This window comes from Babylonia areolata, chromosome 24 (genome assembly GCF_041734735.1).
Source record: "Babylonia areolata isolate BAREFJ2019XMU chromosome 24, ASM4173473v1, whole genome shotgun sequence".
Taxonomy (NCBI): domain Eukaryota; kingdom Metazoa; phylum Mollusca; class Gastropoda; order Neogastropoda; family Buccinidae; genus Babylonia; species Babylonia areolata.
In genome coordinates this window covers 5860729-5888107 of record NC_134899.1, presented here as the reverse complement: position 1 = coordinate 5888107, position 27379 = coordinate 5860729, and the positions used below count along the sequence as shown (strand labels likewise).

Genomic DNA, 27379 nt, shown 5'->3' with positions numbered 1-27379 from the left:
CGTTTTTTGTTTTTGTTTGTTTTGTTTTGTTTGTTTGTTTGTTTTTTGTTTTCCTTTTCACTGACATGAAGTATATGGACTCTAGAGGACTTTTTTTTTTTGTAAATAATGATAATTCATGCACTGTTTATATATCTTATTGATTAAACATTAAATTGCTATTTCATTCCTTAAGGTAACATTTGTCTCTGTGCATACAGGTGGTGAAAGACATCTACAAACAACTACGCATGAAAGAGCCAGTGTTGAAGTTCAGCTCGTCCAGTTTCCGCAGTAACCTGTACTACGAAGTGTGCCTGAAGGAGACATGTGGTGACCCCTATGGGGATCTAGCCAGCTTTGCTATCAAGGCTCTGTCCGGTGTGCCTGATTCACCTGATGATTGTTGGGTAAGGTCATGACCCCTACGGGGATTTTTCCAGCTTTGCTGTCCAGATCCCGGTTGGTGTGTGTCGTGTTTGTCGAGAGGAAAGTGACAGAATGGTTAAAACGCTTACCTGCTAGTGCTGTGTCCGTGAGGGTCTCGGTTCAATTCCTGCTCTCTCCCTGTCTCCCAAGTTTGACTGGAAAATCAAACTGAGTATCTAGTCATTTAAACAGGTCCTGCGTGCAGCATGCACTTGGCGAAGTGAAAAAGAACCCATGGCAACAAAAGTGTTATCTGGTGAAGTTCTGTAGGAGAAATCCACTTGTGGTTATGCTGCTCTTGACGACGCCTCCTTGAAAAACTGAAACTGGGTGTGCCTTCTTCACACAGTGATATGGAAAGGCACACTGAAATGTCATATTGTCACACGGTGGTATGGAAAGGCACACTGAAATGTCATATTGTCACACGGTGGTATGGAAAGGCACACTGAAATGTCATATCGTCACACAGTGATATGGAAAGGCACACTGAAATGTCATATCGTCACACAGTGCTATGGAAAGGCACATTGAAATGTCATATCGTCACACAGTGGTATGGAAAGGCACACTGAAATGTCATATCGTCACACAGTGGTATGGAAAGGCACACTGAAATGTCATATCGTCACACAGTGGTATGGAAAGGCACACTGAAATGTCATATCGTCACACGGTGGTATGGAAAGGCACACTGAAATGTCATATCGTCACACAGTAGAAAGATTCATTCAGGAATAATGAAAAAAAAAAGATGGTTTTGTTTGGTTGGTAATGTCTTGAGTTTTAGATTTGACTTGGTGGAGTTTTGATTTTAAGATTTTGAAATGTCATCTCATATAATGCATGAAAGGGACATGTAAATGCAGGTGTATTGTTTTAAAACTTGATTTATAAATAAAGTTTCCCTGAATAGTTGGACTTGCTTTGCAGCTAATGTATTTTTCTACAGGTGATTTGATTTTGGTTTAACGTGTGCAAACAAGTGAATCTAATCAACAAGTGAGTGAGTGTTTCAGTTGTGTGTGCGTATGTTTGTGTGTGTATGTGTGTGTGTGTATGTTTGTGTGTGCGTGTGTGTGTATGTCAGTGGTAAACTACAACTAATGCTTGCTGCTGTCAAGTAACAGTGTGACATGAGATGACACAGGGGATGTTGTGTCACAGGCTAACCACGGCTCCGGTATTGTGTACTGTCGTACACGTGATGGCTGTCACGAGATTGCCAGCCAGCTGAGCAGGAAAGGCGTGCCGTGCAAGGCGTACCACGCGGGCCTCAAGCCGGCGGAGCGCACAGAGGTGCAGGAGGACTGGACGACAGGGAGGACTCCGGTCATCGCCGCCACTGTCAGCTTTGGCATGGGAGTGGACAAACCCGACGTCAGGTCAGTTTCACCTTTTCTTCTTTTTCCTGTTTTGTTATTGGAAGTTAACAGTATTAACAGTTGTTGAGCAAATACTGAAATTTTATATGTAGACTTGTTTATTTTCTCTTTCTCAGATTATTTTCCTGATCACCAGTGTGTAGAATTGATGCTTTGTCATACACCTACAGCCAGTAGAACCAACCAAGGCTGACTCCAGGCCCTGTTGTGTGTTTGTGTATATTGTTACAGTACTTACTGGGTATGATATTGTCTGTGGTATCTGTGGGTTCCAAGGCTGCACTGACAGTTTCTCACTTTCTTTACTTTGTGATTTTATATAGTGGTTGGTGGTTTTGTATATATGTGAATGTGTTCAGATGTCTACATGGATTAAAGGAAACATGTATGATAGTCAGTTGTGTCTGACAATGACCACCAGGACAGCAGAGGAGGCATCAGCTGTTCTGACTATCTCGGCTAGAATTTGATTATTGTGGGGAGTGTCTTTCCCTAGTTACATTCTCACTCTCTCGGCCAAGGGGGTTTTGGATAGTCGGTGTTGGGATGGTTCCCAAAGGCTGACTGGCCCCCAAGACCGACTGGCCCCCAAGGCTGCATCACTAAGAGCCAGAGCAATCTGGCCTCCTAATTTCAGAGTCATAGTTCTTAACAAAAGACTAAGCTGTAAATGGCTTACCATTGCAGTGGATAAACCATTGGCCATACAGCTCTCACTTTGCTGTTGGCCCAACTGAAAGCTTATTTCAATCTGTGATATAAGTACATGACTGCTTTTATAAAAACGAAAATCATGGATGATTATGATGCTGTGGAAATGCATTTTGTTTTGGACTGCATGCCAGTGCTTTACTTCTCCTGTTGTAGCCCTCTTCACCATGCTGAGAGGAGGTCATGCTGAAGTAAATCATTTGGGGACAGTTGTTCCGCAGTGGAGTGGGGGCCCAGTGGCAACACGTCCACCAAGGGAGCAAGCGAATCTGAGGGCACGGGATCGAATCCCACACTTGCTAGAATTTCTTCCCCTCTGCTAGACCTTGAATGGTGGTCTGGACGCTAGTCATTCAGATGAGTCGATAAACCGAGGTCCCTTGTGCAGCATGTATTTAGCACATGTAAAAGAAACCACTGCAACAAAAGATTGTCCCTGGCAAATTCTGTTGAAAAAATCAACTTTGACAGGGAAACAGATACACTTACAGAAAGAGGAAAAAAGGGTGGCACTGCACTATGGTGATATGCTTTACCTGAGAAAAGCTGAATTTGACACAGACATTAAATAATAAAATTTTGTTGTGACAAAAAGCAATACAACACAATACAACACAAGACAATACAATACAAGACAAGACCAGACAATACCGTACCACAGCACAGCACAGCACAATAGAATACAGTACAGCTGTTGGTGTGTTGTGGACAGGTTTGTGGCCCACTGGACATTGCCCAAATCCATGGCTGCCTACTACCAGGAGTCAGGGCGTGCTGGCCGGGACGGTCTGCCCTCCCACTGCAGGCTGTACTATTCGAGACAGGAGAAGAGCACTGTGTCTTTTCTGCTGGCAACAGAAGCCAAGAGATCAAAGGTGTGTAAAGGAAAGAAGTGTCTGCTGTTGGTGATCAGTGTGTTGTAGATTGTTTGGTTTTAGTTTGTTTGGTCAGATGTGTGAAGAGTGTGTTGTGAATTAGGGTTGATTGGTTTTAGTTTGATGTGTGAAGAGTGTGTTGTGAATTAGGGTTGTTTGGTTTCAGTTTGATGTGTGAAGAGTGTGTTGTGAATTAAGGTTGTTTGGTTTCAGTTTGATGTGTGAAGAGTGTGTTATGAATTAGGGTTGTTTGGTTTTAGTTTGATGTGTGAAGAGTGTGTTGTGAATTAGGGTTGTTTGGTTTTAGTTTGTTTGGTGTGATGCGTGAAGAGTGTGTTGTGAATTAAGGTTGTTTGGTTTTAGTTTGCTTGGTATGAATTCTGATGTGTTGTGCTGGAAGAATCTGGTGAAGAGTTCTTCAGGACAGCACCCCAGTGACTCAGAGCTAAGGGTGATGAAAAAGATGTTAAAAGGGTGATGAAAAAGATGTGAAAATTTTGGATCATAGTAGCTTTCTGTTATTGTATTCTGTTTGTGAAAGTTTTGATGGTGTGGACAGTTTGAGCTGGCCCAGCTGAACAGCTTTCCTTTTGCTTTACGTTTGCAAGGTCTTCAAAGGTCTTCTGTTTGCATCTTCGGTGTGTGTTCATTGTTCATTTTCTCAAGGCCTGACTAAGAGTGTTGGGTTAGGCTGCTGGTCAGGCATCTGCTTGGCAGATGTGGTGTAGCGTATATATGGATTTGACCAAACGCAGTGACGCCCCCTTGAGCTACTGATACTGATACTTATTGTAATGGTTGGTTATAGTTATTTTCATCTGAACTGAAGTTTGGAACACAATTTGTGGACATTGACGTGAGAAGTTAGTGACAATAGCAGTGTTGTGATTTGAAAATATTGATGACACACAGATGCGCGTTGTACATCCAGACATGATCATGTATGCTTGTTATTTTACACAGACACACATACACACACACATAGATGAATACATACACACACATAACACACACACACATACACATACACACAAAACAACACTTGTAACACAACACACACACACACACACACTTCAGTAAATGAAAAAAAAGAATGTTTGATTTAAAAATTAAAAAACAACAACCATGTGTCTCAAACCCAGTTATCGATGAGGAAAATTTGATTTCCTTCTTTTCCTTGTCACCCAGAAAAGTGTGGAAGCCATGAAGATCCAGAAGAAAGCAGCAGAGGAAAGCTTTGGTGCCCTGGTGATGTTCTGTGAGAGTCTGAAGTGAGTGGAGCAATATCAGCCATTGCTTGGCTCTCAGATTCACTGTGGTAAATTAGAGGTGGTGTTTGTTTCCCACCAGACAAGTATTGCATTGCATTGCATTGCATTGCATTGTATTGTATTGTATTACTTTTTGCCACAACAGATTACACTGTCAAATTTGGACTGCACTTCCTCATACAGGTTGACCATATTATGAGCAAGAGAGTTTAGATCTTTGTGTGTGTGTGTGTGTGTGTGTGTGTGTGTGTGTGTGTGTGTGTGTGTGTGTGAGACAGATGGCTGAAATATAGGGTGGGGAGTGGAGAGTTTGCTTTTTCTGTTTTGTTATTTTTGTGTGTGTTCTTCAAGTACTTCTTTTGTTGTTCGTGTAGAATTGAGTTTAACGATCTATCAGCAAAAAAAGGAAACAACCCACAGAGTCAAGTTGATCAGGTCTAGGTTTGGTGAAGATTGTGTTGTTTTGGGGAAGGGGAGGGTGAGGGGTGGGGGGGGGGTCATGGATGTCTGTCTGGATGGTAGGTCCAGCAGTGGATTTAAATATTATGATTTTAGATATATGAATTTCAAGCCCTGTGGATGTAAAATGCACTGCTATGCAGTATCAGGTTATTTTTTGTGTGTGTTTCGTGCCACTGTGGCACATAATGTAGTACTCATTTTTTATTGTATATAATTATAATGTTGTGCATCGCACATTTGCTGTGTAACATGTACTCTTTGAAAGGGTTTTTTAGTCTGGTTGAATTCCCATTACATTTTGTCAGAAAATGATTCCCATTACAGTTTGTCAGAAAATGATTCCCATTACATTTTGTCAGAATATGATTCTGACTTCCGTTGAAGCCTTGTACAGATAAACCTGAGCAGTCAGCATTTCTTGTTTTCTTTACTGACAGCGGAGTCGTGGTGTTTTGCTTCAGGTGTCGTCACTGGAGCATTGCTTCGTTCTTTGGGGACGAGAAGCCAGCGTGCGATCGGGCGTGTGACGTGTGTCGCGACCCCAAGAGGGTGGAGCTGAACATGAGGAACTTGCAGGCGGGCAGCTATGGAACGATGCGCAAGGGAGTGAAGGGCGGCGCCATCATGCGTGGGGCCGACGATGACAGCGACATGTATGGAGGGGGCAGGAGGGGAGTGAAAAAGTGAGACAGTTTTGTTACAGCTGTTTTGCTGGCAGTAATGCTGTAGAGATGTGTTTGTTTTGATAATGGTAAAAATGCATGCATACAGACTACATGCATTTTTAGCTTGTTACATTTGTTTTTTGATGACAGTACTTATACATACATTGATATTTGCCTAATCATACCATTTTCATGAATGACAAAAGACATTTTGTTTGGAATTGATGATTCAAAGTTATGAAAGAATGGTTTGAACTGATTTTCAGGACTTTTGTCTCGAAACATGTATTTAATTACACATACTTAACTGTGACCCACTAGTAACATGACAGTTTCATGGGAGGTAACTTACTCCACCAGACCATACCTCTGCTTTTCGTTCATGGACGAGGTTACTGCCATTGTCATGATCAAGCATTGTGGGAGAACCTTCTCATAAACAGAAATTTTAAAAGAATTTTTCAACATTTTAATTTTTGAAGTCAAACGTGGATTATTTCATCATGTCCTTCAGCTTCGCATACTGTAAACTGGAAGAAAAAATATGCTGTGATATTGATTTGTCTGTTTCAGGGAGAATGATGACTATGGAGGAGGGGGGAGTGGTGACGAGGAGGGGGAGTACCACTACAACAAACGTGTGGAACAGAAAGAGAAGAGCAGCAGGGAGAAGATGATCAGCCGTCAGTTCAAAATCAGGAAAGGGGTGGGTTCTTTTTCATGCTGACCATTACCTTTCTGCTTTTGACTGGAGAAAGAAGGTGGCAGAATGGTTAACTCACTCGGGACAAGTTTTCTCCCTTGCTTTTCCCCACAGACGGCCCATTTGTAAGGGTTTGGAAAAAAATTACAAAAAATACAAAATACTGTGTAAGAAAATGAAACTTTCAGAACTGGTTTATTACGTGTTGAGCTATTACATATAAAAAAAATCAGATTTAATCACACATACTTAACCGTGACCCAACTAGTGCAGACTCCGGCAGGGGTCTGACATTCCTGTCCTGTGCAAACTACTATCCGCCTATGCGGAGAAAATGAGAGAACTACGGCCGATAACCTCCCGGAAGTAGGTAACGTCCCCTTTGTCCCCCTGGTTATCGCCCTCTTTTTCCGGCAGCCATCTCGACACCTGTACCTGTGCACTTCATACGGCTAAGTTTTTCGCATTTTCTACCTGTCTATCGATTCTTTGGCGTTTCTGTTTTGTGTCCGATTATGTCTTCAAACAGGTCGCACAATTATGTAGCCCGATTGGGAGATCGGGCTAAAATTAAGGCACGATCGCAATCGATTCGCGATCAGTCTGGGCCCTCTACCTCTGCCGCTCTCAGCAACGCCAACCCTACGCCACCCCCACTTCCTCCGCTACCTCCGGTCGACTCCAGACCACCACTACCCACTACGCCTCCTCCGGCGACTTCTACAGGTTTGCTTACCAATACACAGGTCAGTGGTGCCATTCACAATCCTTTTTTCGATTCGCGATCGGACTCGTCGCGATCCGCGATTTCTCGGCTCTGCCAGTCGGCAGTACCCGAGTCGACCTCCTCTATCCCTTTCCCCATGCCCTCAGTCTCAAGGGATTTTTGCACAAACCCTTTGGGGAAACAACGCAAGTCACTTGCTCTGGATCCGCACACTAGTCTGGGCCCTACGTGCGATGCGTCCGTGGTGGCGGCCGTGACATCGGATCACGAGCCCCCCACGCGGCATGCCTCGACCGTCTCGGATCCTTTGGCGACCGTGGCGTGTAGGGATGCCCTCCCATTGTGCAGGGAGGAAGGTGGACCACTAGGGGACACGCTTGCCCATACGCGTGCACCCCTCCCCTTGTCACGATTTTCCAATCCAAGGGAGGCAACTCCTGCTTCGGTCCCCTTATCGGTGACCGCCGCAGTTACTTCCCTTGCACCGTCACTGCCCCTTGCCTCCAGTGCAGGCGCGTGCACGGTTCCACCAAGCCATGCAGTGATGTCCACATCTGCCATTTCTCCAGCTGCTGCTGTTTCCCAGCCACAAACGGTCTCACAGCAAGCTGCTCAAACAAACAATCAGCAGCTCATTATCAGCTTGCTGCAGCAATTATGCTCCACTGTCCTTCCTGGTGCCACACCTTCTCCTGCTTCTGCTCCTTCTTCTAATGCAATACCACCACCCCCTGCCACCCACCAGCAGCTACCCTCCACTTCAGCAGGACACACTCAGAGCACCCAGGACAGCCACACTGGCCACGTGCCCAGCACACAGCCTGATCCATCACCCTATGCCACTGAAGAGACTTTTTCTGATGGTGACACAGACTCAGAGGAACCACCTTCAGAAGAAAACCAGTTGGTTTCCCTGCAGGAAGCACTAGGACACCTAGCTTCCTACACTCCAGACAGGGTGGAGACAATTCATGCACCGGGCACGCCTCAATCCTGCGGTGCTATGGAAATCATGGGCATCCACAGATCCTCCAATGGCCCTCACTATGCCCTCACACAGTCGCCCATGGTACTTGATGCCCTGCATAGTACGCTGGCACGCATCAGGGGCCAACCCATCAGCGAGGTCCCCTCTGATTCTGTACCCGATTTCCCTGCAGCAATGGGTCGAGGCAAATTCTTAAAAACCCAACCCAGACCCACTTCAAAACCCCCACTGTTAGCTCCGGGTCCTATCCCGCAAAGGCCCCTGCCTCTTTCTCAGGAGGACCTACTACTACTCCCAAACAATTCGCAGGCCAATCGCTCAGTCACAGTGACAGACAGATTCTTGATGGACCTGGAAGAAGCTGCAAGGTTGTCCCTTGAATCAACTGCAGCCATAGACAACTTCCTGGCGGGCCTTGCCACAGCACTGATGGAAACGCCAGCTGACCCACCAGCCGGCCTTGACATCTCGGTCTTCTCTCCCTTCGTACAGCAGATCGCCCAGCTCCTTATGCGCTCTGCCAATATACAAGCGCAGGCCTACATGAACGTGATTTTGGCCAGGAGGGACGCTGTGCTCGACCACTCTCCATACGTGCGTTCTCTGCCAGAACATGCTTCCCTCAGAGCGCTTCCTCCCGCCGACGGTTCCCTTTTTGGTCAAGGCTTCCCCACTGCGGCCATCAAACGCCGCGCAGACTTGGGTAGGGACCTTGCCCTCGGCGCAGGCCCTCTCCGCACTCAGGCACACCCGCGGCATGCTCAACGGCATCAGCCCTACACCTTAAGGCGTAGCAACATTACCTCCTTCCGACCGCGCCCGCGCCAATCCACAACCTCAAACGCCAGAGCACAACCCAGGCCACAACCCAGGGGTCAGCCCAGACCGTACAGGCGCCAGCCGCACTCACTCCGCCCTCCACGCAGGCCAGCAACCAACTCCACTCCGGCCCACCCCCAATGACTTGCCCCCGCCCTTCACCCGCCACTCGCGCACCAACAGCCAGCAGGAAGCCTGTCCAGGCACATGCCAGCGTGGCTGTCTCTCCCAGCATGCGAGTGGGTCCTCCGGGTGATAGGGTCGGGGTTCCGCCTGCCTTGGCTCTCCTCCAAGGCACCTCTCACTCTCTCTCCTCCTCCCTTCCCCCCCCCTCAGGGCGACACAGCCTGCTCAGCCCTGCGGGACGAAATACTCTCTCTTCTCCACAAAGAGGCCATAGAAGAAGCTCCTCCTCTCTCCCCGGGCTTCTTCGGCCGCATTTTCGTCGTTCCCAAAACATCCGGCGGATGGCGGCCAGTCCTAGACCTTTCGCCCCTAAACAGATATCTCCAGCACAAATCATTCCGCATGGAATCACCTGCGTCAATCAGGGACTCCATCAGACAAGGCGACTGGGCAGTCTCCATAGACCTCACAGACGCTTACTTCCATGTCCTCGTTCACCCCAGGGACCGCAAGTGGCTCCGTTTCTCATGGGAAGGCAAGTCCTTCCAGTTCAGAGCCCTTCCATTCGGCCTGGCTCCAGCCCCGTGGGTCTTCACCAGAGTGGTCAGGGAACTATGTTTGGCCCTCAGGAGCAAGGGCATACGCCTGAGGGTCTACCTAGACGACTGGTTGATCCTCGCAGAGAGCAAGGCCCTCTGCCAGCATCACCTCAACCTCGTCAGGACCCAGTGCCAAGCACTGGGCTTTCTGATGAACACAGACAAATCGGAACTGGAGCCCTCTCAACAGTTCGAATTCCTGGGTATGGCGATCGATTCGGTATCAATGACCATACGTCCGGCCATGCCTCGCCTCCACAGGCTACACAGCCTCCTTTCTCATCTATCACAGGCAGCCTCGGCGTCAGCCAGGGAGCTTGCCTCTCTACTGGGCTTCATGGAGTCTCTTGCTGCACTGGTCCCCTTGGGCAGACTACACAAACGCCCATTTCAGCGCCACTTCCAGAACAGGTGGTCCCAGTCTTCTCAGACGTGGGACACCCAGATTCCTCTAGGCACATGGTTCTCACAGTCGACCCAGCGCTGGATGGACATGCAATGGCTCAACGCCGGGGTTCCCATCTCGAACCCAACTCCAGATGCAGAACTATACACAGATGCCTCCAACATGGGCTGGGGTGCCCACATGGAGAACCACACAGCGTCGGGGACTTGGTCCCCACAGCAGCAATCATGGCACATCAACAAACTGGAACTGGAGGCGGTCTCCCTTGCCCTCCAGCACTTCCTCCCCCACGTTTCGCGCAGGTCGATCTTGCTATGCACAGACAACACGACGGTAGCATGTTATCTGAACAAACAGGGGGGAGCTCACTCTCACCAGCTGTCCCTGCATGCGGAGACAGTCCTCCTCTGGTGTCAGGAGCACAACATCCACCTGACAGCCACACATGTCAGAAAGATAAAAAAGAATGTTGACCTTAAAAAACCCCAACCAGTGTCTCAAACGACGTGGGACACTGACATTCACACTTCATCCTTGACTTTCACAAAAGTGTGGAACCTGAGCCCAAGTCAACTCCGCAACCACAGTCCCAGTAGACGCTGGCTGGCCGTGGCTGTGATCAGTGGAAGTTCGGGTATGACATTCCACCACTGCCAATTTCATGGGTAAAAAGTCCCAGAAAGGCATTGCTTGGAATTGCCGTTGATTGTATGCACACTCGGCATATGCACAGTGTGGTTTCCCACCAGCAGTATGCATTGCAGCTGCACTCATCGCCATTGACTTATTTGTAGTGATATTACTTTTTGCACACGATACACTGTCAGGCTCATTCCCAACGGTAACCAATTTCAAGCAACGTTGTCTTTGAGTGGTGCGGGTGCTTGTTGGTATGTGTGGCTCTCTCTCTCACTGCCCGGACTCGTTTGGGTACAATGCAAAGGGCATCAGAGGCTGTTTTATTTTTTGTCTTCAGACTCTTATGTGGTTCGTGGTGCGTTTAACGATCGTCATGCAACAAAAAAACACCAAGTCAAATGATCGGGCTAATTTTGGTTTTTTCTGGAAAGGCGTGGGGGGCCTGCAGAGCGTTCATGGTCCGCATGATTTAATATGATTGAACTAGGATTTCAGCCCTTTCGTGATGAAAGCCCTGCTTAGGTATTGTATTCTGTGTGTGTTTTCCACTAGCCACATAGTATCTGGTAGCACAGGGACTCATTTTTTAGGTAATACATACATTCGGGCATCACACTTGAGAACCTTGTACTCCTTTGAAAGGTTTTTTATCATGGTGAGACCATCTTTTGTCTAACATGCTCCCAACTTTGTAGATTGAGTCTGCTCCGTTGGCGTACAAGAAACCTGAGCGCACGCATTTCTTTTCTTTCTGACTTGGGTTCCTGTTTTTGCCTTCAGGGCGTCACTGAGACATCTTCATTCTTTCATCAACCGCGTCTCGCTTGCTTTCCGACCCAGAGGGACGATGAAGATTCTTGCGCAGGGCGCAGCATATGAACATCCAAGGAGTAGCGTCCATTCATGCGTCGGACGATGATGCAGCGCCTGTATAGGGGCCAGCATGGACGTGAATGAGCAAACGTCGCTGTCTCTGCATGGAAGTAATGCGTAAGAGTGTTGTTTTGAATGGTTTAAAGATCATGCACTCAGCACATGCGCATGAATGTTTAGATGCGTATTACACTACTTATTGCCCTAGTCATACCATTCGGAATACAAAGACATTTAGGATGGCGTTATGAAAAATTGCACTTTCAGGACTTTTCTCGAAGACGTTTAATACACTCGTGAATGACCACAGAAGCATGCGTTTCATGGAGTTTCCAGCAGGCTACCAGCACATAGCTTTGTTACATGGCAGCCGAGTGTACGCCATTGCTGCTCAAGCATTGGGGTACGTTAAAAGTATTTTAAAAGGAAATTTTTCATTTTAATTAAGTGAAAATACATCATACGTCCTTGCACCGCTACTAAATTAAGAACAACTCCTGGTCATGATTCTGTTTCACTGCTGCATGCGTGAGATGGCGAGAGATGACCCTCAAAAAGTGGGCGATAAGAGAGGACAAGGGGAGATGTCACCTCTTCCGAGGGTGGTTTTTCAGCGTAGTACATTACTTTCTGCTTTGACTGGATAGGTCAGATTCTCACCGGTGACATTTTCTGCATTTCCCACGACGCCATGTAGGTTGGAAATAAATTGTCAAAATAAATACTGTTAGTATTTAGAACTGTTATATTTGCTAATAAAAAAAATCCTTTTCTCATCATATTTTTACAGTTTTGCCATATGTAGAAAATACTGCCAATTTTTCACCCCGAATCACCATACCCATGCTCGCTTTCTGCATTAAATTCGCTTTCTTCTTCGTCATCATCCACCTCTTCAATGTCCGACCCCTCAGTTTGTAGCATTTCCAGTACTTTGGCAACCCTAAAACGTTGCCGTCACTGCCTTGTTCGCTTCACAACATTCTGAGAAGGGCCCGCTTTGCTAACAGGCTGGCACGCGAGCAGACGACCGGTCAGTGACTTTGTCAGCGTGTGTACGAGACAGGCCACACATCCCAGGCTGACCAATCATATTGTTCGATTGTGGAGTGACCCAGAATAGCGCACTCTGCTTGGTTAATCACAAAATCACGTGTACAGCACATGATGGAATTTTACTTTCGGAGAATGCTATTCCATTCCTTCGTCCGAATCCGAAAACGTTTTGTGTAGGAATGCATGAGCATTCCTTCATCCGGAAAGAGTTAAGATGCTCATCTGCCGGTGCAGTGTCCGTGAGGGTCTGGGTTCAATTCCTGCTCCTGCCTTTTCTCCCAAGTTTGACTGGAAAATCAGTCAGAGCACCCAGTCATTCGGATGAGGTGATAAACAGGTCCTGTGTGCAGCATGTGCTTGGCGCACTAAAAAAGAACCCACAGCAACAAAAGGGTTGTTCTCTGGGCAGAATTCTGTAGAAGTCCATACTGATAGGTACACATATGTGTATGTATTCCTTACTGTCTTGACGCAGTGTGTGTGTGTTTGTGTTTGTGTGTGTGTGTGTGTGTGTGCATTTTACATAAATAAACGACTTATTTGTTGGATGTTTTTATTTGTTTACGTTGTACAATACCTTGTTGTCTCAACGTGTGTGTGCATGTGTGCTTGTGTGTTTAAACATATACAATTTATTTGCTGGATTTTTTTTGGATTTTTTTTAGTACACTTTTGTGCAGTACCTAATTGTCTTACCACACACCATGTGTGTGGATTGTTGTTTGTTTTAGTCTATCATCAGCTACTGCAGGTTCCAGCATGACTTGTTTTATTGTCTTTTATGTTGCGTAGATTGTGTGTGTGTGTGTGTGTGTGTGTGTGTGTGTGTGTGTTTACAACAAGCCTGTGATTGCACACATTAATTTCCATGTGGATCAATAAAGTGTTTTTGAATTTGAATTTGCTTTCAAGGCCTGACTGATGTGTTGTGCTGCAGTCAGGCATCTGCCTAGCAGATGTGTAGCTTATATGGATTTGTCCAAACACTGTGATGCATCCTTGAAAAGCTTAACCTGAAACATTTTGATAGTGTGAACAAAACAAAGTGTTCATAATCACTCTGATTAAGCTGTCCATTTGTCTGTCAGTGTCTATATGTGTGTGTGTGTGGGGGAACTTCAACATTGCCATTTGAATTATGACTATGACTAGTTCTCAAAGATATACGGAAAGTCTACATATATCATCCTTTCCTTTATTACTTTTCCGTCAATTTCAGCGAATGAAAAATCTTCTCCATGCTTTATTTTCTTTACAGACAAGGTGACAGTTTATTGTCAGATACATGTCAGTGACATGCTCTGATTTTTCGTATTTTAGTGTATCTTTTTAAAGAATAGCAATCAAATCAAAATTGTTCCCTATGGATAGGTTTCTTTGCTGAAGGAAGTTCATCTGTTATCATCACTTTATCTGTCAACTTGTACTCAAAATTTTCTAACGTGTGTGTGTGTGTGTGTGTGTGTGTGTGTGTGTGTGTTATCTCCACAGAAAAAAGGGGAGGGCAGCGCAGAGCCGAAGAAAGAGGATGACTTTGAACCTCCTTCCCCGTGGTGCCCGCTGCGGGATGCCGACAGTCAGCGAGTGCCCAAACTGACCGTCAAGGTGGGAACTTTCCTCGCACACCCTTTGTATTGGCAGTCTTTGGGTCATTTCAGCCATCAGCACACATGTTCAGGAAAGCCCGTCTGGCACTCAGACATGCACTTAAACACAGGACAACGCACATGCTTCCTTGAATGCATGCGTGCCCATGTCCACACTGTCTCCCTCCCTCTCGTGTTTTTCTGTAGTCTGCCAGCTAGGTGTTTTGCATTAGAATCTAAAATTTTCGTATTTTTATTTTCATCATTCTTTTATCTACCAGTGGTAATAGGTTTTACTTATCTCATTCTTCCCCACAGCTACATGCCTGCTGCAACTTCCCTGGACCAGTGCAACATGAAACCACTGCAGAAAAAACAGGGTGGTTCACTAAGCTGTCAAAAATTGATGGAGAATAGTTATTTTTATCACTTAAACAAAGCTTCATTTTCATGCTTCTGGATTCTGTAAACGGTTCACTTTAGAATGGCAACTGTACCGAGCGAGAATGAATGAAATTAGAATGGTGTGTTGGTGCTAGAATACTGGCACCTGGTCCATGGGGGAAGTAATCCTGGTATGAGTTAAATCGTACCTGTAGTAGAATGAGTTGATAGAAGAAAAGCATTTTATTCATGCATACACACATGCGCACACAGACACACACACACGCACACAGGCGCACACACACAGACAAGGGTTAGGAGTGCTGTGCACTCCAGAGTTGGGAGCGCTGTGCACTGCAGGGTTAGGAGCGCTGTGCACTCCAGAGTTGGGAGCACTACGGACTCCAGAGTTAAGAACGCTGTGCACTCTAGAGTTGGGAGTGCTGTGCATTGCACTCCAGGGTTGGGAGCGCTGTGCACTCCAGAGTTGAGATGGGAGCGCTGTGCACTCCAGAGTTGAGATGGGAGCGCTGTGCACTCCAGATTTTAGAGCAGCGTGCACTCCAGAGTTGAGTTGAGAGCTCTGTGCACTCCAGAGTTGAGATGGGAGCACTGTGCACTCCAGAGTTGAGTTGAGAGTGCTGTGCACTCCAGATTTGAGAGCACTGTGCACATCCAGAGTGGACTCAAGTGGTAGGGATGTCTGCTTTGGGTGTCTGTTGGAGTGCTGCAGGTGTGTGTGGAAGTGTTGCTCTGATTTCATGACCATCACAACAGGTGTGTGTGGAAGTGTTGCTCTGATTTCATGACCATCACAACAGGTGTGTGTGGAAGTGTTGCTGTGATTTCATGACCATCACAACAGGTGTGTGTGGAAGTGTTGCTCTGATTTCATGACCATCACAACAGGTGTGTGTGGAAGTGTTGCTCTGATTTCATGACCATCACAACAGGTGTGTGTGGAAGTGTTATTCTGATTTCATGACCATCACAACAGGTGTGTGTGGAAGTGTTGCTGTGATTTCATGACCATCACAACAGGTGTGTGTGGAAGTGTTGCTGTGATTTCATGACCATCACAACAGGTGTCTTGTGGGAGTGTTGCTCTGATTTCATGACCATCACAACAGGTGTGTGTGGAAATGTTATTCTGATTTCATGACCATCACAACAGGTGTGTGTGGAAGTGTTGCTGTGATTTCATGACCATCACAACAGGTGTGTGTGGAAGTGTTGCTCTGATTTCATGACCATCACAACAGGTGTGTGTGGAAGTGTTGCTGTGATTTCATGACCATCACAACAGGTGTGTGTGGAAGTGTTGCTCTGATTTCATGACCATCACAACAGGTGTGTGTGGGAGTGTTGCTGTGATTTCATGACCATCACAACAGGTGTGTGTGGAAGTGTTGCTGTGATTTCATGACCATCACAACAGGTGTGTGTGGAAGTGTTGCTGTGATTTCATGACCATCACAACAGGTGTGTGTGGGAGTGTTGCTCTGATTTCATGACCATCACAACAGGTGTGTGTGGAAGTGTTGCTGTGATTTCATGACCATCACAACAGGTGTGTGTGGAAGTGTTGCTGTGATTTCATGACCATCACAACAGGTGTCTTGTGGGAGTGTTGCTCTGATTTCATGACCATCACAACAGGTGTGTGTGGGAGTGTTGCTGTGATTTCATGACCATCACAACAGGTGTCTTGTGGGAGTGTTGCTGTGATTTCATGACCATCACAACAGGTGTATGTTGGAGTGTTCCTCTAATTTCCTGACCATCAGTGCAGGTGTGTGTGCCTGTCAGGAGAAGAAGCTGGGTGTGAATGGATGATTTGGGATGAGTAAAGTTTGATATTGTATTGGGTGGTTATTTTTGGGTGTTTTTTTTTTGCCACAGCAGATTTCTCTGTATGAAATTCAAGCTGCTCTCCCTGTTGAGAGTGCATTGTGACAGGCAATGCCACCGTAATGGTGTTTTTGTCTTGTCTGCAAGTGTATTTGTTTTACTTTAAAAGTGGATTTTTCTACAGAATGTTCTCAGGGACAACTCTTTAGTTGCTGTGGGTTCTTTTATGTGCACGAAGTGCATGCTGCATGTGGGACTTTGATTTATTTTCTCATCTGAATGATTAGCATCAGGACCATCACTCAAGGTTTAGTGGAGCGGGAGGAAATCTTGGTGAGTGTGGCATGGTGCAGATGAAGGGGCAGCAAGAAAAAAGAAATTAAATTTACAATCTTTTGTATAGGAGAAAGGACTGTGTAAGTTTATAATGCTCTGGAAAATGTTAGCATGAGACAGTGGTATATGTTTGTTAGGGGTAGATTTATCAATAAATCAAAGATCAAAAACATACTTCTTTTTTTTTCAGACTCGGGAGCATTGTTTTGAAATGCTGGAGAAGTCTCTGTACGAAAACTTTGTGTCTGCCTTCCAACACGACTCGGAGCGTGTCCAAGGGGCGGAGTTTGAACCTCGGTGTTGTGCCCTGGACCTTGAGCATGGTGCGTTTGTGGGCAGCAAGCAGGCCATGATGTATAAGGTGTCGGTCATGAAGCTGGTCAGTGACATCAGAAAACTGTCACAGGACCACACCCCCCATGACTGCTTCTCCACACCACGCCCCCCAGCACACAGCTCGGATGACAATGGTGCAGTCAGTGCTGCTGAAGACCCCTCCACGGGGAGAAGGGAGATGGAGATTTTTGATGATTCTGAGGAGGACGGTGCAGACATGCAGGGTAGGTCTGGTGATGAGGATGCTGTATCTGGGTCCGACGGTGATGGTTACAGTGCTGTCAGAACCTCCCCTTTCATTAAAGCTAGCCAGCTGTGTGATTCCCGTAACGAAGGCTCTGACACTGTGTGTTCAGCGAATGCTGAAGGGAGACCACGAAGCCAGAGGGACAGTGCCGCTGTGGAAGGTGCTTCCATCAGCTCCTCTGCTGCCGGGAAGGAAACTGACAGCGACTTTTCACAGTCACCCGCAGGCAGCTCTGAAGAGGCGGTGGGCGGTGAGGTCCCCACAGGCAGTCCAGCCACACCTGTCAAACATGAGGAACCTCCAGCGTCAAGTTCCACCCACACCATGAGCCTTCAGGACCTGTTTGGTGATGATTCCGATGAGGAGGATTCTGCAGAGAGAGCTGGGATGGAAGAAGATTCTGGCATCAGTGTGAAACAGAGCTCAGGATCTGGCACAAGGAACACTGGGGAAGGCAGCAACAGTGCCTCAGATGTCAGTGGAGAAAACGCGGACAGTGCGGTAAAGAAAGCCGTGCCCAGGATTGTGTATTTCTGGGAGAGGGAGGACTACCAGCCAGAGGAGGAGGGGGGGGAGGAGGGGGGGGAGGAACCTGCACCTGACTGTGCTCCTCCTGTGAACGGTGTGCTCAGGTCGGACAGTCACAGTCATCCACACCACCACCCCAACCGCCACCACCACCACCACCACCATCACCATCATCCTTCAAGGTAAGGGGAAGGAAGCAGGCCTCAAGCTGATTGAGTGTTCAGGCTTACTGCCTGCTGGAACTTGAAGATAAAAATGTAAACATAACAAGATAATGGCTTCAAAAGGAGCCACACTCTTAACTGAGTAAGCTCGTCAGTGAAAGGCTGTCACCGTATTGAAATGAGACAGAGCTTACAGATCAGGTTGTCAGTGTCTGTTTTTGGTAACAGGACAAATGGTGTGTATTTCTTGCTGATGAGCAAGTATCACGTTGTGCCTACACACACATGCATGTACAGGCATGCACACACCACCCCCAAACCCACACACATGCTTGTTATTGTGAGATATGCAAATTGAAAATGAATGAGACCAAAAAAAAAAAAAAAAGAAAGAAAGGTATGCACATACCATTTGTTGATTGTCACTGCATAAAATTTTCAAGCAAAGCTTTGCATTTTTGCTGAGACATGTATCTATTGAAGTAAGCTAAAATAGACATATATATATAATAATCTTGAAATTCTACTTTCAGTTTTGATGTTGAAAATTATGGTATATTCATAATATATAGTGTACTTTTCTGAAAGTCTGTGAGCCTTCCATGTAATGGATTTTGATGTTTTGAATCTAAGTATTAGGTGCACTTGAATAATTGGTTTTATTTAATGTTGGATATCTAATAATAATAGAATTACTAATTTCCAACAAAATGGCTGCTGCATTCCTGGGAAGACACTATTGAAAATGATTAAGGGGGGACTTGGCGTGCATTTTTGATGAAAAATCACTAGAAAATGTGTTTTGGGGTTATTGTAAATTTTGAAAGAATAATATATCTACAAACACTTTTTGGGTGTCTTTTGCTTTAATTTTGCATAAAAGTGTGTGTAATTGTACTTTTTTTAATGTAGGTGGCCTCAAATATTTATCGGAAATCGAAGTCGAATCACAAAAATCGCTATCTTCAGACCCTAGCAACCACCACTTTCGTTTTACCAATTGAGGTGTGTGACCGCTCGTTTGAAAGCTAAACATACGCTCTTTCCGGTCAACCTAATTTCATATGCAAACAACCTCAGTGCGAGAGCTCCGCGAAGCACGAAATGGCTCACCCAACAACAGTGCATAAACCGTTGATTGGGCCTAAGCTGTCACCTGGGTAAATCCATGATTCTGATTGGCCGAAACTCCAGTCAGCGGCCATCTTCGTTCATAGCGTCGGTTTCGAAGTGAGCGAACTAGGACATTCATTTTGTCAGTTTTAGGCACAGTTTTGCCTTTTTACAATGCCAAGAAAGTTTGGAAAGAAGTTTAGAGTACTCCATAAGTTTGGTACAAAGAAGAGAAAAGGGAAATGTGGAAAAGCCAGCCGCCAATCACAGCAAACTGAGGTCGAATCGACAACATGTGAGCCGACTCCATCAACGTCGTCTGCTATGGAATACCCGTCCTCTACTTCAAAGAAAAAAAAAGAGGACCTTTTCTAAAAAAAGAAGGCAGTGTCTGATTCTAGTGAAGAAGAAGAAGAGTCTGGACCCAGCAAAAAACAAAGACTGGAAGAGGAAGCTGTAGAAGAAGTGAGAAGTGACGATCTCAACATCATCATGAACCTGAGCTGCCTTCAGTCTCTCATCGCTTCCAGTGGTGCATTGTGTCCAGAATGTAAAGAACCGGTAAGTCGATCGTTGATTTCTTTGTTTATTTTTCGTTTTCTTTATCATTCATACTTCTTCCTGGTCCTTGTGAAGTGTGAGAGGAGAGAGATTGAATTAGATTGTGGTGTGAGGGGGTGGGTGTGGGGCTGTGTGTGTGTCGTGGGGTGTGTGTGAGAGGTTATGTGTTTATTCAATCAATGTGTGTGTGTTCCAGGTTGTGTTTATTCAGTGTGTGTGTGTGTGTGTGGCTGTGAGTGTGTTCAGTGTATTAGTGTGTGTTTCAGGTTATGTGTTTATTCATAGTGTGTTTGTGTGTGTGATTATTCTGTGTGTTTGAATGTTTCAGGTTATGGGTTTGTTCATTGTGTATGTGTATGAGATGTGTATATTCCATGTGTGTGTTTCAGGTTATGTGTTTGTTCAGTGTGTGTGTGTGTGTGTGTGTGTGTAAGACTGCTTGTACAGATGTGTGTATTTGTTACAAATGTATGAAGCTGTGCAAAAAAAAAGTGTACTGTAATGTATCATGTGTTTCAGAGCCTGAGTGTGACTGAGGGAGGTCAACAAAGGGTCCTCGGCCCTGCTGGATGTGATGCTGGAACTGGAGCTTGTGGGAGGAAGCACTCTGGGTGACTTTGTTTTGAAAGAGGACACTGCCAGGGTGGTGAAATCCAGCAGAAAATCATCAGAAAAGGAGAAAGAGAAGAGAAAGAAAATAGAGAAGGTGCGACGCATGGAACGCCAGGAAAGACAAGAAAGAGAAGGGGAGGTGTATGGGCCTGGGCAGTTCTGAGTGTTTGATTTCCAGTGCCACATAGAAAAAACTGTACAGAATGTCTTGACAAGCTATCATACTTGATAATTATTGGAAAATGATAGTAATCCTATTGAAAATTGTTCCTTTCATTTGTCCACATTAAATTCTATCTTTGGAGTCAAATTTCTCAAAACGACTTTTTATTCCATACGTATGTACTGTCCTCCTTTACTGTACAAGTTCTACAACAGCTATTGCCTTGAAATTTTGCATATAGATGGAAAAATGGCTTCTGAGTGCAATGAAACCATTAGAAAGTATGGATCTTGGACAGTTTTAGTGTTATATTAGGTTAAAAATAATTATTTACATTTGTCAATTTTCTCCAAAGTCTTGGTGATGGTATTTACATTTATGTACATTTATACATACTAATTTATGTCTATTGCACTCTTCTATTCATGTCCTTTGTATTGATTATGATTTTAGCTTCAATACTACCTAACTTTGCAAACTGTAGAGGAGGAGCAGACGTACGTGTTTTCGACAGCACAAAAACAAGAAAAAAAATCATAAAATTATTTCTATGTAACATGAACTTTTGAAACTTTGTATTCTAGCTCCAAATCCACTTTGCTGTCTATGTGCAAAATTTCATGGCAATAGCTTTAGTAGAAGTCGAGATACAAAAATACTAGAAAAATGCACGCCAAGTCCCCCCTTAAGAACTGTTTGGGATGAATGCTGATCCTTTATTTTTGTTGTTGTTGTGGATGATGTTGAATTTGCTTCTTCTGTTGAAACTCTAATGGTGTTTTATATTCCAGAACATTATGTCTTCCTGAATACAGTGTCCTCATGGTGTGTATGTGATGTTTGTTGTAGCGACAAAAACAATAAAGACCATAGAAAAGATTCAAGAAAGACCACTAAAAGGGTAAGTGACTCTGTGTGTGTGTGTGTGTGTGTGTACCCTGTATGTAGTTATACATGTGAGACAAACACACTTCTTTACATAGTGGTAATATGTATATATATTTATAACTTCATAAGTGAAACAGGAAGACTTTACTCAGACACCAGAATCATTGAGGTTTTAGGTTTACATGATTTGTCCTTAAAACAGTGAAATCTTTATCTGAATGAGCAGCATATGCTGGTTTTTCAGTGGTAACATTTGATATCAGAAATGTGAATCATGCTGTTTGCACTGACAGAGTAATTGGCCTTGAAAATATTTTGCTGTGATGGGAAAGAAACCACACAATCTTGAAAAAAAGAAAACAAGAAAGATTGATTGGATGATTGAAAGATGTGTGTGTGTGTGTGTTTGTATGTACCGTTTTGTACAGAACAAACGTTTGTGAACTTGTCATCAGTTTCAACAATGTAACCAGGACAAAAAATAGGACCTCATTTCTCGCAAGCACATGGTTGATCATGTCACTCTAAACATGTTACACTTCAAGACTACCTGTGTCCTTGTAGAAAAAAAAAAAGTTTTACCAACCCTGCTTGTCAAGTCTGTGTTCTTTCAGCCTGGCTGGGAGGACCTGGTCAGACCTGACAACCCTCACAAGAAACCCAGGACCGATGCCTGCAGCAAGGCAGCCAGAAAAGACGTCCCAAAGAACCCAAAGAAACCCACAACCTCTTCCTCCAGTCACTCCTCAGAGAAAAAAGAGCGGAGCAGTCAGGGTGACAAGGGAGGTCACTCCAGAGGCCGGGTGGACAGGAAGGGGGAGGACAAGGGGGTGAGGACCAGTGGTGGGGGGGAGGTGGAAGGCATGGAGCGCCACAAGAAGGAGGTGGCGGACCTGGTGGTCAAGTACCTCACCCCTCACTACAAGGCCGGCCGCTTTGCCAACAAGGTGGGCGGTTCGAGTCCTCTGAGCCACAAGCAGTGGCTTTTGTCGTGTATTGTCTTGTGTATCTGCAGGTATTTCCGTGTGCCTGTTACATTGCTTATGTGTGGTGCGTGTGTGTGTGTACATTTCTTCAATGTTTTGTTCAGTCTGCTGAATCAGTGACTGTTTTTTTTACACTGGTGGCACACTTCACTTTATGAGCGCACATGTGAGTACACCTCAATGATAGTGATATGCGTCCATGCAGGAATGCAGATGTAAGTGGTGTTTCGGTGAGTTTGCATGTATGTGTTGATCATCTGCTTTAAAGGGTGGGTTTGATGATATGGGAGATGCAGTTGGCTGCCACTGTAAGTTACATCACATAGAGATACTTCAGTCAGTTTCATCTGTCACATGCTTTTTATTATTACTATGATCTGATTTATGATTGGTTTTATATCTCAGATACAATTTACAATGTTCTCACTCTGAAATACATATTTTTTCTGTAATTTTTAGTGTTATGATTTTATCACTTGGAGTTAGACATATCTTATAATTTCATTACCTACATGTATTTTACAATTTCATCACTTCGCTATCTCTCTCTCTCTCTCTCTATATATATATATATATATATATATATATATATATATATATATATATATATGTGTGTGTGTGTGTGTGTGTGTGTGTGTGTGTGTGTGTGTAAACTCTCTTTCTGTCTCTCTGTATGTATGTATGTATATATATATATATATATGCATGTTTGTATGTATGCATATACTAGATATGTATATCTATAATTTTGTGACTTGTATATTTCCATGACTAGGAATATCTTGTAATTTCAGCTCAAATTTATAATTTCATGACTCGGGTATATACATGTTAATTCTGTGTTTCAGATATCATTTCATGACCCACATTTGTTATTATTTCATTACTCAGATACCTGTTATAATTTCACATCTCCAATATTTATTATATTTTCATGATTAAGATATATATATATATATATATATATATATATATATATATATATATATATATATATATATATATATACATCTTAGTGATATAAATTAAATACATATCTGAGCGCTGAAATTGCAATATATATATATATATATATATATATATATATATATATATATATATATATATTGCAATTTCAGCGCTCAGATATGTATTTAATTTATATCACTGAGATGTATGTTACACTTTCATTACTCAGATATATGTTTCAGTTTCATCACTTGGCTATTATATGTTGTAATTTCATTACTGAGATGTCTATGCAATGATATAATTACTCAGATAAATGCTATAATTTTCATTACTCAGATATATATGTTATAATTTCAGCATTCCATTGTGTATTGTACTGTAATGACTCAGATGTAACAATCTCAGCACTCAGTCATATGTTACACTTCCATCAGGTGGAAATGCAAAATACTAAAAATGAGTGACTCAGATGTAGTTATGATTTCAACACTCAGAGGTAGATATATGCTATGTAAGATATTACAAGTTAGTGACTCAGATGTAGTTATGATTTCAACACTCAGAGGTAGATATATGCTATGTAAGATATTACAAGTTAGTGACTCAGATGTAGTTATGATGTCACCAGGTAAGACATGTCATGATATTCAGTGGTCAGCACTATTTGAGGAGTAGTTTGATGAGCCTGTTGCCTGTGACCTGTTGTTGGCAGGACCTGTTCAAGAGTGTGGCCCGAGCCATTTCCCACCATGTGATGGAGACCACCAAAGGCTTGCCCACGTCGGGTAATTGTATGTGAAGTTTTCGCCTTTTTTCCCCTTTTTCGACTAGCCGTGTGTGCGTAGTCCGTGTCTTCTTCTCTCACTGCTCACCGTGTGGTGCTGGCTAGTCACGTGACCTCACTGGGAGCGGTGGGCTCTTGTCGTCATCGGTTTCTGTGCCGTGTGTTTGTGTCAGCACTCTGCACAGGCGCATGAATGAGCACACAGTCACAGGCTTTTTGTTGTTCATGTTATTGATTGCTGTTACGCTTATTTTTATTTTTATGGATTGTTGATCCCACAGTTCTAGCTTATCCTTTCTCTGTTTATGACCCTTTAAACCACCATTCCCACCTCACCACCACCTCCCACTTTGTCCAACATGTAACTTAAGTTCTTGGCAGGTCTGCACACACTTCCTGCCCCACCCCCACCCCCACCCCCTTCCCAAACCTTCACGCTCACACACACACACAACTCCATCTTTTAGACTGTGAATGATCCTTAAAAAAAACTCTGGGTTTTGAGTACTGTTGTGCTTTGTTTCTTTGCTGTTTCTGTGTGATGATTTCTTTTCGTAATCAGCTTAACCAAACTGTGTGTTGCTTCATTCTTCCTTTCCTGTTCCCTCCCCCTCCCCCTCCCCCACACACCCCACCCCAAATCTGTGAAACGAGCTGATTGTTTTGTCTGTGCTTTGTCTTATGTGTAGCCTTGAAGTGTGTCACATTTTTCGCTTATTGTGTACGTTCTGTGCTTGGTGTGTTGTGTTGTGTTTGCGCTGTATTACTTCTTCAACAACGCAGTGCTTTGCTCCGGATTTTAGTGGCATGGCGTGGGGAGAACAAAGATCGCATGTTTCTTGTATCGGTTTCTTTGCTTGTTTTCCTTGCATGTTTGTTTGCTTGGGGTTCTGTGGTTGGTTGTTTTTGGTGGTGTTTTTTTTTTTTGCTTGTAGAAAGTAGTGTACACAGTGAGTTCATATTTCATAAAAGAGTTAAGATTTAAATCAGTGGCTGTGGGTGGCTTCAGGCTTCATTCTGTGAAAAAGAAAATGGACAACCAACAACACCCTGGAGTGGAAAATACAAACTGCAGTTTTTCTTTTTGTTTTCAGTTCTGTTGAGAATGATCATTATTCATGAAAAAAAATTTCCTTGCGAGATTCGCTGTTAATCAAGGTTTATAATTTTAGCCCCGAAAGCTGGCTTTTGTTGATTTTTTAATGGCTTGAATACTAGGTTCCAGGTAATCTTACATGAATCTTACTGAACATATTTGTGAGAATATATGTATATATGTGTGTGTGTGTGTGTGTGTGTGTGTGTGTGGAGAATTTTACCAATTAAACCTTTCAGTCGGGTAAATATTGTTTTTGCTCTGGCCTCCTTAGCCCAGTAAGTATATTTGGAAGGAAAATGCAGCACTGATATATAAATTTATCTATAGGTTTAAGATTGTTGTGGCCATTCTTTAGTTGCTGTAAGAGAAATGGATAGCTTAAAGATATGAGATTATTATGGCCATTCTTTAGTTGCTGTAAGATCAATGGATAGCTTAAAACAATGCGATTATTGTGGCCATTCTTCAGTTGCTGTAAGAGAAATGGATAGCTTAAAAATGTTTTTTTTTTATTGTTAAATTCAGATAGGTGTTGAAAAAATGTGATTAGCAATGCCTGTATGGTGGCTGTTTGTTTGTGCAGGTAAAGAGGAAGCCAAACGTCTGGTGCGCGAGTTCATGGAAGAGAACAAGACGGTGCAGACACACGAGGCGCTGAAAGGGTGGCGGGTGTGAAACAGCTCAACTGTCACGAGGCGCTGAAGGGGTGGGGGTTGTGAAATGGACAGTGTCTCATGAGGCTCTGAGAGGGTGGGGGTTGTGAAATGGACGATGTCTCATGAGGCTCTGAAAGGGTGGGGGTTGTGAAATAGACTTTTTCTCATGAGGCCTTTCACTATTTATCATGAGGCACAGAAAGGATGGGCTGACTTGCAGCACTAAAAAGGTGGCATATGTGAACATTTTCTGCTGTCATGAGGCACTGAAAGGGTGACATTTGTGAGGCAGATAAAAGCTAAGGCAAGGTGCAGTGAGGAGGACTGTTACATCATGAGGCCCTTGAGCAGTGTGTCTGCAAGGAATGCTGCTGCACTGTTGTAGGCTTTTGTCTTTAGAGTAATATAGAACTCTCCAGTGTATGTAACTTCTCTGTCTGGAGAGGAATATTAAACTATCAAACTTCTCTGTCTTCAGAGGAACAATAAAACTTCACTGTCTTCAGAGGAACGAACATAAAACTTCTCTGTCTTCAGAGGAACGAACATAAAACTTCTCTGTCTTCAGAGGAACTTAAAACTTCACTGTCTTCAGAGGAACATAAAACTTCACTGTCTTCAGAGGATGGAACATAAAACTTCACTGTCTTCAGAGGAACATAAAACTTCACTGTCTTCAGAGGAACATAAAACTTCACTGTCTTCAGAGGAACATTCACTGTCTTCAGAGGAACATAAAACTTCACTGTCTTCAGAGGAACATAAAACTTAACTGTCTTCAGAGGAACATAAAACTTAAAACTTCACTGTCTTCAGAGGAACATAAAACTTAAAACTTCACTGTCTTCAGAGGAACATAATACTTCACTGTCTTCAGAGGAACATAAAACTTAAAACTTCACTGTCTTCAGAGGAACATAAAACTTCACTGTCTTCAGAGGAACATAAAACTTAAAACTTCACTGTCTTCAGAGGAACATAAAACTTAAAACTTCACTGTCTTCAGAGGAAGGAACATAAAACTTCACTGTCTTCAGAGGAACATAAAACTTCACTGTCTTCAGAGGAAGGAACATAAAACTTCACTGTCTTCAGAGGAACATAAAACTTCACTGTCTTCAGAGGAACATAAAACTTCACTGTCTTCAGAGACTTCACTGTCTTCAGAGGAACATAAAACTTCACTGTCTTCAGAGGAAGGAACATAAAACTTCACTGTCTTCAGAGGAACATAAAACTTCACTGTCTTCAGAGGAACATTCACTGTCTTCAGAGTAACAAAAAACTTCACTGTCTTCAGAGGAACATTCACTGCCTTCAGAGGAACATAAAACTTCACTGTCTTCAGAGGAACATTCACTGCCTTCAGAGGAACATAAAAAACTTCACTGTCTTCAGAGGAACATTCACTGTCTTCAGAG

At 44.0% G+C, this 27379-nt stretch overlaps 1 protein-coding gene and 1 long non-coding RNA gene across 2 annotated transcripts in view; both read left to right on the top strand.

Moving 5' to 3' along the window:
• LOC143298700 (ATP-dependent DNA helicase Q5-like) overlaps positions 1 to 26380 on the top strand; it is a 29775-nt gene extending 3395 nt beyond the window's left edge. The window contains exons 3-14 of the mRNA XM_076611596.1: positions 201 to 389; positions 1576 to 1793; positions 3217 to 3379; positions 4568 to 4650; positions 5574 to 5795; positions 6351 to 6483; positions 14205 to 14318; positions 17061 to 18163; positions 21444 to 21495; positions 22097 to 22429; positions 24132 to 24204; positions 25886 to 26380. Coding sequence (XP_076467711.1) covers positions 201 to 389; positions 1576 to 1793; positions 3217 to 3379; positions 4568 to 4650; positions 5574 to 5795; positions 6351 to 6483; positions 14205 to 14318; positions 17061 to 18163; positions 21444 to 21495; positions 22097 to 22429; positions 24132 to 24204; positions 25886 to 25977 — 2775 coding nt within the window. The 3' untranslated portion in view covers positions 25978 to 26380. The remainder of the gene's footprint in view (positions 1 to 200; positions 390 to 1575; positions 1794 to 3216; positions 3380 to 4567; positions 4651 to 5573; positions 5796 to 6350; positions 6484 to 14204; positions 14319 to 17060; positions 18164 to 21443; positions 21496 to 22096; positions 22430 to 24131; positions 24205 to 25885) is intronic.
• Positions 18892 to 21282, top strand: LOC143298699 (uncharacterized). Its single transcript, XR_013057429.1, has 2 exons — positions 18892 to 19819; positions 20339 to 21282. It is a non-coding gene; the product is annotated as an uncharacterized LOC143298699 (long non-coding RNA).
• Positions 26381 to 27379: the final 999 nt, after the last annotated feature.